Source organism: Ipomoea triloba, chromosome 1 (genome assembly GCF_003576645.1).
Source record: "Ipomoea triloba cultivar NCNSP0323 chromosome 1, ASM357664v1".
Classification (NCBI taxonomy): Eukaryota; Viridiplantae; Streptophyta; class Magnoliopsida; order Solanales; family Convolvulaceae; genus Ipomoea; species Ipomoea triloba.
Genome location: NC_044916.1, coordinates 25,026,296 through 25,040,264, shown reverse-complemented (window position 1 = coordinate 25,040,264; position 13,969 = coordinate 25,026,296). Strand labels below are relative to the sequence as shown.

General features: G+C 34.2%; 3 protein-coding genes across 3 annotated transcripts; all 3 read left to right on the top strand.

Moving 5' to 3' along the window:
• The first annotated feature begins 1,529 nt into the window (after positions 1-1,529).
• Positions 1,530-2,938, top strand: LOC116011082 (putative F-box/LRR-repeat protein 23). Its single transcript, XM_031250599.1, has 2 exons — positions 1,530-1,843; positions 2,500-2,938. Exons 1-2 carry the CDS (start codon positions 1,530-1,532, stop codon positions 2,936-2,938), a joined length of 753 nt encoding a protein of 250 aa, XP_031106459.1.
• Positions 2,939-5,796: 2,858 nt separating this feature from the next.
• LOC116011074 (putative F-box/LRR-repeat protein 23) lies at positions 5,797-7,191 on the top strand. The gene is made up of 2 exons (XM_031250588.1): positions 5,797-6,098; positions 6,741-7,191. The coding sequence occupies exons 1-2, from the start codon at positions 5,797-5,799 to the stop codon at positions 7,189-7,191; spliced, it is 753 nt and encodes a 250-aa protein (XP_031106448.1).
• A 2,764-nt stretch (positions 7,192-9,955) lies between these two features.
• On the top strand, positions 9,956-11,132 carry LOC116011062 (putative F-box/LRR-repeat protein 23). Its single transcript, XM_031250577.1, has 3 exons — positions 9,956-10,067; positions 10,127-10,247; positions 10,522-11,132. Exons 1-3 carry the CDS (start codon positions 9,956-9,958, stop codon positions 11,039-11,041), a joined length of 753 nt encoding a protein of 250 aa, XP_031106437.1. The 3' UTR covers positions 11,042-11,132.
• Positions 11,133-13,969: the final 2,837 nt, after the last annotated feature.

The window sequence follows — 13,969 nt, the reverse complement described above, 5'->3', positions numbered from 1 at the left end:
TTTCACTTACAAGTGCAAGTAATTTACCTTGTTAATATTCATGCACCTATTTTTGCAAATATTTTCACTTACAAATGCAAGTAATTTACGTTGTTAATATTCATGCACCTGGTGCAACCTAGGTGCACTTAATTATAACATTAGGTGCACCTAGTTATAACATTAGGTGCACTTAGTATTGATGCTCAATGTACAATTCACTTGCACCTGTAATACATTTTACTTGCATCTGCAATACATTTTATTTGCACTTGTGCAAGTAATTCACTTTGTTAATATTCATGCACCTAGGTGCAAGCTATGTGCACCTAGTTATAACATTAAGTGCACCTAGTTATAACATTAGGTGCACTTAGTATTGATGCTCATTGTACAATTTACTTGCACTTGTAATATATTTTACTTGCACGTGTACACCTATTTTCACTTACAAGTGCAAGTAATTTACCTTGGTAACATTTATGCCCCTAGGTGCACCTAGTTATAACGTTAGGTGCACTTAGTATTGATGCTCATTGAACAATTTACTTGCACTTGTAAGTGAAAATAGGTGTACACGTGCAAGTAAAATGTATTAGAAGTGCAAGTAAATTGTACAATGAGCATCAATACTAAATGCACCTAATGTTATAATTAAGTGCACCTAGGTTGCACCAGGTGCATGAATGTTAACAAAGTAAATTACTTGCACTTGTAAGTGAAAATAGGTGTACACGTGCAAGTAAAATGTATTAGAAGTGCAAGTAAATTGTACAATGAGCATCAATACTAAATGCACCTAATGTTATAATTAAGTGCACCTAGGTTGCACCAGGTGCATGAATGTTAACAAAGTAAATTACTTGCACTTGTAAGTGAAAATAGGTGTACACGTGCAAGTAAAATGTATTAGAAGTGCAAGTAAATTGTACAATGAGCATCAATACTAAATGCACCTAATGTTATAATTAAGTGCACCTAGTTATAACATTAGGTGCACTTAGTATTGATGCTCATTGTACAATTTACTTGCACTTGTAATATATTTTACTTGCACGTGTACACCTATTTTCACCTACAGGTGCAAGTAATTTACCTTGGTAACATTTATGCACCTAGGTGCACCTAGTTATAACATTACGTGCACCTAGTTATAACGTTATGTGCAACTACATTCCGGACACGTGGCTTGCTTTGATTCGTCCGCAGTTCTCTCCTAGGCGACCAGTTCTCTCCTGGGCGACCAGTACGCACCTGAACGCGATCTTATATATATATATATATATATATATATACACCAGAGGAATCTCAGGAGACTAGAATAATTAAATCCTATTCACATAAGAATCCTAATACTATATTTATACATTTCGTTCATTGGTTATAATACAATGATAAACGGAAATTCTTGGAGGCCACGATTCCGTCCTCAGCTCTTTTGAGAGAAAACTTTCAAGTTTGAACCCAATTTCCCGCCGAGTTTCTTTGGGTGCTAGTATATATAGATAATCGATCCCCCATTAACACCACACCGGTGAGCAGTAGAGACAATGGCAAATCCAGCCGATAGGGCGGCGCCGTGGGTGGATCTTCCGCGGGATTTAACGGTAAACATTCTGCAAAGGCTGAGGGTGGTGGATATTTTCAAGAGCGCACGGGTGTGTATTGCCTGGCGGAGGCTATGCCAAGACCCCTCCATGTGGCGCTATGTGGACTTGCGGAATGTACTAGCTTATGAGCCGGGTAAAGCACGGGACTGGGATAAAATCTGCAGAGAAGTAGTGAATCGCAGTGATGGGCAACTTATTTCCATCAAACTAGGCCACTATGCTACTGATGATCTGCTCTTCTACATTGCTCAGAGGTATATATATATTCCTTTTATATTTTCCGGTTTAATGCTGTACGTGTTTATTTTGGTGGTTTGATTAGGGTAATAAATTTATATAAATACAGATCATATGAGAACAATTTCTTAGTAGAGTAGTATGTGCGAATAAACACTACATGAGCGCACATACACAATTTACTCCATACATGTCTTGTGTAGATTGTGTGCCATCATGTAGTAAATTGTGTGTACTTATATGCATGTAGATTGTGGTTTAGTTTTATAAATATAATTACAAAGTTTCATTCATAACTTTAATAAGCATAAATTAAAGAAATTGAAAGAAAAAAGTTACTGTAAATGTTTTTATTTTAATTTTTTGGACTATGGGTTGGGTTGAATCAAGATTTGTATTATTTGATTTAGTTCCATGAAATTCATGTTTTAACTAGGTTAAGCCAATCCAGTTGTCCAGTTCAAATAGTAACTAAACAGATAATGAATGAACTTTTCTAGTTGGCAACACTTTAAGACTCTCAAAGGGAACTGAAGGTGACAGCGTGACATAAAAATTAGAAAAATGTCTTTTATAAAAATAAATTATCTTTTCTTTGATAAAAATGAATATTTTCTTTTTATTTCATTTTTCATTAATTGTCAAACACGTATGTACTCTTGTTGTTAAACAGAGCAAAACAGCTGAGGCATCTTGGTATTTGGTACAACTATGTTTCCGATGAAGGTTTTAGTAAAGCTGTTAATGAGTTTCCACTGTTGGAGGAGCTACAAGTTGAATACTCTAAACAAGGAATTGAAGCTGCTGGACGGTCTTGCCCTTTCCTCAACTCATTTTCCTTTATCAAGGTAAGTCAGTACAATGGATCATCTGATGAGGAGGCTGTTGCCATTGCAGAAAACATGCATGGGTTGAAACACCTTACACTTGTTGGAAATGAAATGTCAGATAAAGGCGTGGAGGCCATCCTTGATGCTTGTCCTAGCCTTCAATCTCTCTACATAGCCGACTGTAATAATGTTAGGCTTGAAGGGGAGTTGGCGAAGAGATGCTCTCAACAGATTAAGGACCTCAACCACATTCCAAAGCCTCGTACGCGCTTCTTTTTTTAATGATCGTTTTATGAACTATATCCCACATAACTTTGATGAAATTGACGTCCGTGAAGACGTAGCTTGGGTATTCGGATTATGAGCACTATAAATACTTCTATTTCCTGCTCTTCACTCTCAGTTGTCTTCCTTTTGTGTACTCATCAGGATTGTTCTTAATTTTACCGTCTTAAATTGTACGTTTTGGTTCATTATTTATTAGGATATATAATGTTATTTTTATCCTACCCACATTTCACATTATATTCTTCTCTTTGTGTTAACTGATGACAATATTAATATGCATGGCCTAAGCTGAACTGGTATATATATCAAAAATATATAGACTTTGGGCAACACATACTTGTACATAAAGCCCTCAAAACAAGCTTAGCGTGAAGGACTAAACCAGTCTTGCATGCCCCGCAAAAAGACCTATTGAGTTTTGAGTTTTAGAGCTTGTCAAAATGGTTAGCTTAGCCTGTAGTCTTACCAAATGGCAGGCTTTAGCTTGGCAGAGGTTTGCCTAGTGTGCGTATATTACTAATATTTGTGTGTATGTATGTATGTATAGTTATTTATTTATATTATATTAAAGAATGCATTAGTAATTAGAAGATTATATAAATAATTTTTTATTTATCAATTAAATTACAAATGTAATAATGAATATTTAAATTGTTTAAATTATTTGAATATATAAATACTTATTACGGAGTAACCTTGTTATATTAATTTTTATTTAAATTATAATTTTAAAAAGTTGATGAGAGCCCTCCATGGGATAAATTATTCAATTTAGATTATAATTAGTTGAAGCAAGAAAGAGTCAACAGATGCCTCCACTAAGGCTTGAACCCACTCTTTTCCATATGGGAGTGTACACCAGGTGCCGCTTAATCACAAGGTCTTTGGCAATTAGAATGATACTTTAGTTTTGTTGTAATGAAAATATAGTGTATCTAAAATGAAATTGAATAATAAGTCTCATATATTGAATGTATATTGTCAAATGAAACTATAGTTGAATTAAAATGATACTTAATTGTGTTGTAATGAAACTATAATGTATATAAAATAAAATTGAATAATAGTTTCACATATTTGAGTATCCAATGAAACTGTTGTTGAATTAGAATTATACTTTAGTAATGTTGTAATAAGACTGGCATAGTATGTATAGAATGAAATTCAATAGCATGTCTCACATATTTAGTGTATAATATCAAATGAAATTGTAGTTAAAATAAAATATATTTTAGTTGTGCTGAAATGAAATTATAATGTATATAAAATCCCATGCGTACGCCCGTCCCTCTAGGAGTACACAAATTCAAGCCATTTTTCGTGCTCACTGGAATGTTCGTACCCCCTTCCGTACACCCATCCCTCAGCCCGTCCAAGATCTCAAAAATGAAGCAGGTGGCATACCCCCTCGCGTACGCCCGTACGCATGCCAGTACGCTTTTTTCCAGTGCACATTGGAACATCACGTGCTGCCTCAGGGACGACCGTAGGATGGCCGTCTGTGCTCTGCCATTATTTAAGCTCGTTTTTCAGTCATTTTACATAGTTTTGACCCATGGTTGAGCCCTAGACATTTTCTACTCATTCCTTTCATATTTTTAGGTTAGATTAGGTTTAGATCTATGTTTTTTAACACTTTTGGAGCTTGTAATCTTGGATTTGAAGCTTGGATTTCAAGATTCCACCACCCATTTCAATAGAGAAGCTTTCTTTCCCTTATCTCTTTTCTTTTGTAAGATTTATGTTTATTACTTGTGTTTTTGTGTTCTTTATGCTATTTAATCATGAGTAGTTAGTTTAGGGGCTTGAGTTAGGGTTGTATTATCTATTTTGATGCTTAAGTTGTGATTATTGTGAAAAAGGGGAAGAACCCCAACCTAGGGTTCATGTGTTTGAGTTGGGTCTTTAATCTATCTTGCAATAGCTGATGCGTAGCAATTGTTGTTTGTGTTTGAAAGTCTCTCATCTCAATGGAAATTATATAAATTCCGAATGTAAAGTTTTAATTATAAATCTATCAATATAAATTATAATTAATGAAATTATATTATAGAATTTTCCTATATACAGATTAATAAATATTATGTGTCGTATATATAATGTATTATAAAATCATATAAGGAAATGCGTCCGATTATAGTTTATACTTATACAAAATTTAAAATTTAAATTTCTTTTTATTGATTTTTAAGTATAATTCTCTTAGTTATTATTCATATTTTTAGAATTATAATATATATAAATACTATTAGGAATAAATCAACTTAGTTATGTGAATTTTTTTATAAAATTATCTAAATATGTACATGATTAGAGATTATATTAACCATACAAAATTTAAATTTAAATTTTGTATGTTATGGAAATAGATACTTGATCAAATATATAAAAGTCCAACTATATTGTTATATTGTATATTTTAACATCTTTTTTATTTGTTTCTATTCTTTAAATTTAAATTCATAATAACAAAAAAAATCATGCAACACACCGGTCAAACACTAGTTAATATAAATCAATAATACTAACTCTAACTTAATTAGTCTAATAAATATATTGCATATATTCTATACAAATATTATTTCACTTACATATATATACAAGAGGAATCTCAGAGAGACTACAATCCTAACATGATCCAGATAAGAGTCCTCATACAATGTTTATACAATTTGTTCATTGGTTATAATACTATGATAAACGGAAATTCTTGGAGGCCACGATTCCTCAGCTCTTTTGAGAGAGAACTTTCAAGTTTCAACCCAATTTCCCGTCGATCGAGTTTCTTTCGGTGCTAGTATATATATATAATCGATCCCCCATTAACACCACACCAGTGAGCAGTAGACACAATGGCAAATACAGCAGATAGGGCGGCGCCGTGGGTGGATCTTCCGCAGGAGTTAACGGCAAACATTCTGCAGAGGCTGAGTGCGGTGGATATTTTCCATAGCGCACAGGTGTGTAGTGCCTGGCGGAGGCTATGTGAAGACCCCTCCATGTGGAGCTATGTGGAGTTGTGGAATCCAGCAGGTAAAGAACGGGAGTGGGATAAAATTTGCAGAGAAGTAGTGAATCGCAGTGAGGGCCAACTTATTTCCATCAAACTAGGGAGCTTTGCTACTGATGATCTGCTCTTCTACATTGCTCAGAGGTATATATATATTCCTTTTATATTTTCCGGTTTAATGCTGCACGTGCTTCTTTTGGTTGTTTCATTAGCGTATATAAATACATATCATATGAGAACATTTTCTTAATTGAGTATGTGCAAATAAACACTATATGAGTGCACACAATCTACTCCATACATGCCATGTGTAGATTGTGTGTCATGATGTAGTAAATTGTGTGCACTTATATGCACGTAGATTGTGGTTTATTTTTAAAAATATGATTATAAATCAATTACAAAGTTTCATTTATAACTGTAATAATCATAAACTAAAGAAATTGAAGAAAAAAAGTTACTATAAATGTTTTCTTTTTTAATTTTTTAGACTATGAGTTAGGTTGAATCAAGACTTTTATTATTTAATTTAGGTCTATCAAATTCATGTTTTAACTAGGTTAAGCCCGTTAGTTGTCCAGTTCAAATAGTAACTAAACAGATAATGAATGAACTTTTCTAGTTGACAACACTTTAAGACTCTCAAAGGGAACGGCCAGACATAAAAATTCGAAAAATGTCTTTTATAAAAATAAAATCATTTTTTCTTTGATAAAAACGAGTATTTTCTTTTTATTTCATTTCCCATTAATTGTCAAACACGTATGTACTTTTGTTGTTATACAGAGCAAAACAGCTGAGGCATCTTGGTATTTGGTGCAACTATGTTTCCGATGAAGGTTTTATTAAAGCTGTTAATGAGTTGCCACTGTTGGAGGGGCTACAAATTAAACACTGTTGTGCCATTTCTAAAAGAGGCATTGAAGCTGCTGGACGGTCTTGCCCTTTCCTCAACTCATTTAACTTTTTCATGGTAAGTGAAAACGTAAACAGACCATATGATGGGGAGGCTATTGCCATTGCAGAAAACATGCGTGGGTTGAAACACCTTAGACTTTATGGAAATAAAATGACAGATAAAGGCGTGGAGGCCATCCTTGATGGTTGTCCTCGCCTTCAATCTCTCAGCATAGTCCACTGTAATCATGTTAGGCTTGAAGGGGAGTTGGGGAAGAGATGCTCTCAACAGATTAAGGACCTCAACTACATTCAAAAGCCTCGTATGGGCTTTTTATAATAACGATCGTTTTATGAACTATATCCCACATAACTTTGATGAAATTGACGTCCGTGAAGCCGTAGCTTGGGCATTCGGATTATGAGCACTATAAATACTTCCATTTCCTGCTCTTCACACTCAGTTGTCTTCTCTTTGTGGACTCATCAGGATTGTTCTTAATTTTATGTCTTAAATTGTACGTTTTGGTTCATTATTTATTAGGATATATGGTGTTATTTGTATCCTACCCACATTTCACATTATATTCATATTCTTCTCTTTGTGTTAACTAATGACAATATCAATATGCATGACCGGCCTAACCTGAACTGGTATGTCAAAAATATATATGCTTTGGGCAACACATACTTGTACATAAAGCCCTCAAAACAAGCTTAGCGTGAAGGACTAAACCAGTCTTGCCTGGCAAATAAATGTAGTCAAAGACAATATTAGAGCAGTATAATATATCAATCCATACTCCTCTATCTTTTACAAAGTCTTTCCCCCTTCATTTTGTAACTCAAATAGGTTTATTTTAAGATCACTGAGATTGTGATGAAATCAAATCCTAATCATTGATTATTTTAATTCAAAGGTGTAGATTATTTTATTAGTTTTTGGGTTTAGGTGCTTGTTTTTAAAACGAGGGTGTTATTTTGGTAATTGTAATAGTATGTGCATCATTTTTATTTTTGGAATTGCGTGATTTTCTCACTGCTTATTCATTTTGTTTTTTTAGGTATGACATTTCCTAAATGTGTGCAAATACGTAAATTGGTGTGTGTATTTTACTGAGCATCCCCAATGTTGTGGAATAATATTGAGCAGTATGTATATTCGTCTATGAGTGTGTGCATTAGAAACCATAATAGTGTGTAATAATGCGGGCAAAGGCTCTGAAGCCATACAACCCTATCTACCGTGTGTGCTTACTATCATGCATTTTGGTATAACAGTGTTTGCAATGTTTTTTTTTTTTTTTTAACATAGTAAAACCTTCCTGATTATATATATATTTTTTAGTATGCATATATATCACCTACCATTAGTGTGTGCAAAAATGTAAACAAGTGTGTGCATTTTATTGAAAGTCCCGATGTTGTGGGAGAATATTGAGTACTATTCTACATATTTATACATAAGTGTGTGCAATAGAAACGATAGAGATTTATCCTAGCTCGTTACTATCAATGTCGTAATGAGCTGAGTCTTGGAACATCATGAACTAATGGCAATCTTGGAATAAGGTTTTGGGATGTGTTAGGAGTAATGTAAGTTTTCTACTTTTATTTTATAAATCATCATTTATATTTTTGTTTTAATTTTTTTATAAATATTGTTGGAAGTATTTGCGGTGTGAAATTGTGAATTTTGTTAGTGGTTTGACCCATCAATGTATCCGAGTTCTAAGAAAATAATTCTCAGGTTGTTGGAGAGGATCAATGAGAAGCTTAAAACAATGCTAAAAGATATATACTAGACAAATTGGAAGGCCTACAAATTATTATCACAAATTAGTGATTATTTTGTGGTATATATTGTGTTGATGATTAACATTATTTTGAATTGTTTGAAAGTGAAAAATGTTTCAAGTGGTGTATACAAACTTTCATCCAGTTAGATAAGTATGGCTTTGTAATGCAATTTAATTTATCTTGTAATATTTTATGCTTTCTAGAATAATTTAAAAAAAAATATTAAACATTTTTAATTAAATAAAATGAGATAATTTTTGTTTGTGGATTTCATTTGTAAAGTTTTTTTGTATGAAATTAATTTTTAAAATATTGTTGCTAATTATTTAATTAAATAAAATCAAAGACATATTCATTAGTAGTCTACGATCTTCAAAGACTCAACTTATTACAATATTGAATTGAAATTTGAATATCCTAATATTTGGTTTTGGCAACTCGTGAGCAAGCCTAATTGAGTTTTTATTTTATTTTATTAATATTTTATATATTATAAATATAATATAAAATATTTAATTCGTACATTTTATTTTATTAATATTTTACATATTATAAATATAATTAAAATATTATAGAATGTTATAATCGTGTAAAATATTTATTATGGTAATTTTTGTTTAAAAAATAAAATAAAAGTTGGTCAATTAGGATCAAACGTTTACCACTAATTCCCTATGTCTTAACGGTTATTGTTGGAAATCAAACTCATAACCTGACTTTGATACCACTTGTTAGGACCAAACGTTACTATTATGCCAAAACATTATAGCTCATAGTGAATATGTAACTTTTTTTCCTTATACTGTTATTATATTTTCTTGAACTCAAGTCCCGTTTAAAAAAATAGAGCTCGGTCGAGTTCCATCTTTAATTTTTTGAATCAAGTTAAATTTGGAGCTTGGATTGTTGACTTGATTTGATTACACCACTATTTCTTAATGATTTAAATGGTTCAAATGACTTGATTGCTATTTTTCAAATACTTCATGACTTGTTTATACTTCATCCCTTTTTTTTTCTTTACCTTGGGCCTCAGCAAATTTATTTTGTTCTCTTCGGTCTTCCCCTTTCCAAAAACTTGGGGTTGCTCATCGAGAGCTGTACCGGCGTTTATACATTTCATTTCATTGGTCATAATACTACGATAAACGGAAATTCTTGGAGGCCACGATTCCTCAGCTCTTTCGAGAGAAAAGTTTCAAGTTTCAACCCAATTAATTTCCCGTCGATCGAGTTTCTTTCGGTGCTAGTATAGATAGACAATCGATCCCCCATTAACACCACACCGGTGAGCAATAGAGACAATGGCCAATCCAGCCGATAGGGCGGCGCCGTGGGTGGATCTTCCGCGGGATTTAACGGCAAACGTTCTGCAAAGGCTGAGTGTGGAGGATATTTTCCAGAGCGTACTGCCTGGTGGAGGCTATGTCAAGACCCCTCCATGTGGCGCTATGTGGACTTGTTGAATCTTGTAGGTAAAGAACAGGAGTGGGATGAAATTTGCAGAGAAGTAGTGAATCGCAGTGAGGGGCAACTTATTTCCATCAAACTAGGCTATTTTGCTACTGAAGATCTGCTCTTCTTCATTGCTCAGCGGTATATATGCGTTTTATTTTTTCCGGTTTAATGCTGTACATATGTGCTTCTTTTGGTTGTTTGATTAGGGTAATGAATTTATATATATTCAGATCAGATCATATGAGAACATTTTCTTAGGTGAGAATGTGCTAATAATCCATTAGGATTTGTCTAGCTAAATCCTGGATTCCTGGTTCATAGCCTCCAATTATATGTTTCTTGTTTTCTTTTAATCCCTTGCTCTTTCTCTGCTCCTTAATCTTAGTACGTATGTACTTTTGTTGTTATACAGAGCAAAACAGCTGAGGCATCTTGTTATTAGGTCCAGCCATGTTTCTGATGAAGCTTTTAGTAAAGCTGTTAATGAGTTTCCACTTTTGGAGGAGCTACAACTTGAACACTGTGCCATTTCTAAACAAGGAATTGAAGCTGCTGGACAGTCTTTCCCTTTCCTTAACTCATTTTCCTTTTTCAAGCTAAGTGAATACAATGGAGCATCTGATGAGGAGGCTGTTGCCATTGCAGAAAACATGCATGGCTTGAAACACCTTACACTTTTTGGAAATGATATGTCAGATGAAGGCGTGGAGGCCATTCTTGATGGTTGTCCTAGCCTTCAATCTCTCTACATAGACGACTGTATTAGTGTTAGGCTAGTAGGGGAGTTGGGGAAGAGATGCTCTCAACAGATTAAGGACCTCAACCACATTCACAGTCTTGATTTTGTTGACGAAGACGATCTTCTTTGGAGTTATATGTCTGATGACTTTATAGAAAGGTTCCGTGAACAACAGGCTAGGCTACGATTGTGATGTATCCGACCCACTTTTCACATTATATTCTTCATCTTTGTGTTAACTGATGATATCATTAGCAATATCAATCTGCATGGTTGAACCTGAACTGATATGTCAAAAATATTTATGCTTTGGCAACACATATAAAGTCCTTAAAACAAGCTTAGCATAAGTGCATGGCATCTGGTTGTAATGCCAAACACCTAGGTCCACCTTGTAAAGTGGACTTTGGACCATGTTCACAATTTTAGTACTATAGATTCAAAATTTTAGAATTTTATGTTCACAATTTTTGAACTTTATGTTTACAATTTTTGAACTCTATGCTCGTAATTTTTTAACCCTATATTCACAATTATAGAAATCTATGTTCACAATTTCATAATTATATATTCACAATTTCATAACTCTATATTCAATAGTATAACACAATTTTCAATTTATATAACAAAATTGTTAATTTAGAGTTATGAAATTGTAAACAGATTTTTGTAATTGTGAATATTGATGGAATACAGAGTTCTGGACTTGTGAATAAAGTTTTTAAATTGTTAACATGGATCTGGATTCGCATTGTAAGGTGGACCCTGGTCCATAGCATAATTTGCCACCCTGCAAAAAGAAAAAGATTTAAATTCTAGGGCTTGTCAAAATGGTGGCATCTTTAGCCCGTCTTATTATATAATGGTGGGCTTTAGCTTGGCGGTGGCCTACCTAATGCGTGTACAATAATTATTCCATAGGCCAGGTTCAGACATTTGTGTGAATAATAAATAAAAAGTATATTTTTAATATACTAAAAGTACATTATTTGTATATATATAAAATATACTAATGTTATTTGAAAATACATGATTTTTTATATATTATCAAAAAATATACATTCAGTACATAAATAATGTATTTTTAATATATTAAAAATGAGTTAATTCCAGCAATGATTCTCCGACTATGTTGATTTTCCAAAATTAGCCCTCGACTTTTAATTTGGACAATTTAGGTCCCTTGACCTTCAAATTTTTTCCAACGTTGGTCCTTTCATCAAATTTTGGTTAAATTGAGGTCAAATTAAGGGGTAAAATTGTTCGTTCACTTGTATACTCGTATTTCTTATGTCTTATACGCTATATATATGAATATAATATCAGTCGAAGAGACATTGACTGAGATTATATAGCTCCGATTGAGACTTTGACTGAGATTATATTCATATATACAGCGTATAGGACAGGAGAAATACGAGTAACAATACACTAAACAGGTGAACGAACAATTTTACCCTTTCATTTGACCTCAACTTAACCAAAATTTGACAAAAGGACCAACATTAGAAAAAATTTGAAAGTCAAGGGACCTAAATTGTCCAAATTAAAAGTCGGGGACTAATTTTGGAAAATCAACATAGTCGGAGGACCATTACTGGAATTAACCCTATTAAAAATATATATTATATTTATGGTTCACACAGCTATGTGGATCATGGCCCACACAATAATTTCCTGTGTGTATATTATTATTATTAGTGTGTGTGTGTATATATATATATAATTATATTAAAAAAGTGAACGAGAAATTAGAACATTATATAAATAATTTGTTATTGATTTATGGGTTAATTCATTTTGTATTTAACTATGTATTAGGACTGATTATATTATTAGTTATTATGACGTTTTTTTTGTACAATCTTATGTTTTCTTTTTCCATTTTCAATGGATTAAGGATCCTTTTGTTAAGGAGGGAATGTAGGTAGCAAGGTTTCCACTTTAGAGGATGGAATGCCTCTAGACAAGAAAAGGGTTAGGGGGAAGAGAGAACCAGAGTTTAGAGGAAGGAAACAATGTTATTTCTTTGCTCATCACTTTGCTGTCAAAAACGCCATTTATACAGCACACATAACTAATGAATTCCTACCAAGAAGCCTACATTATTGCTTAACCACATGTAATCTAATAAAGTTGAAAGCAGAATAAGAATTTGTCAGAACTAGACAATTTAGGAGCAAATATAGTCCTTCAGTTTGCTAGGTGGTCTTGTGATTCTCTTGCCACGTTCATGTTCCTCCTCTGCGGATGCATGATCTGCTGATGCATGGTTTGTAACATTACCCTCTCCATCAAAAGAAGCCTTGTCCTCAAGGCTGATGTGGGGAAAGGTAGCATGGAAAGGTTCCCAGTATTCCCAAGTAGCTTGTGAAGGCGTAGAGTGAGCCCACTGGACCAGAACTTGTAGGAGCTTTCGACGATTTTCCTTCACAACCCGACGGTCAAGAATACGAAGCGGAGCTGGGAACTGTGCTGCAGAAGGGGGAGGATGGACTGGCGTAGTAGCGATCGGGTTTGGGCACCCCTTTAGAAGTGATACATGGAACACAGGGTGAATGTTTGCACCGTCAGGCAGTGACAATCTGTATGCCACTTTACCGACCTGAGCCACGATTCGGTAAGGGCCGAAGTAGCGCTTGGCCAACTTCTGGTTAAGGCGATGAGCAACGGATCCTTGTCGATACGGTTGTAGCTTAACGTAAACCCATTCATCAACATTGAATTCTTTATCTCGGCGATGGCGGTTGGCCTGCATTCTCATTCTCTCCTGAGCTCGCTGCAAATTTAATTTTAGTTGAGCTAATAAAGCATCACGGTCCCGCAAGGCAGTGTCTAGGGAAGCAATAGGAGTTTCATCACCCGAATACCCAACTAAAGGTGGCGGAGCTCTACCATATACAACTTGGAAGGGAGAAAAACCAGAGGAGCTATGGACACTGGTGTTATACCAATACTCAGCCCAAGGAAGGGTGGGCACCCACCGAGTAGGATAGTCACTTATAAAAGCTCTTAAATACATCTCCAGACACTTGTTGAGTGCTTCCGTCTGACCATCCGTTTGAGGGTGGTAAGCTTGTTGGTCCCAAGGGGATGGGGTACAAGTCTAGAGGGGGGGGGG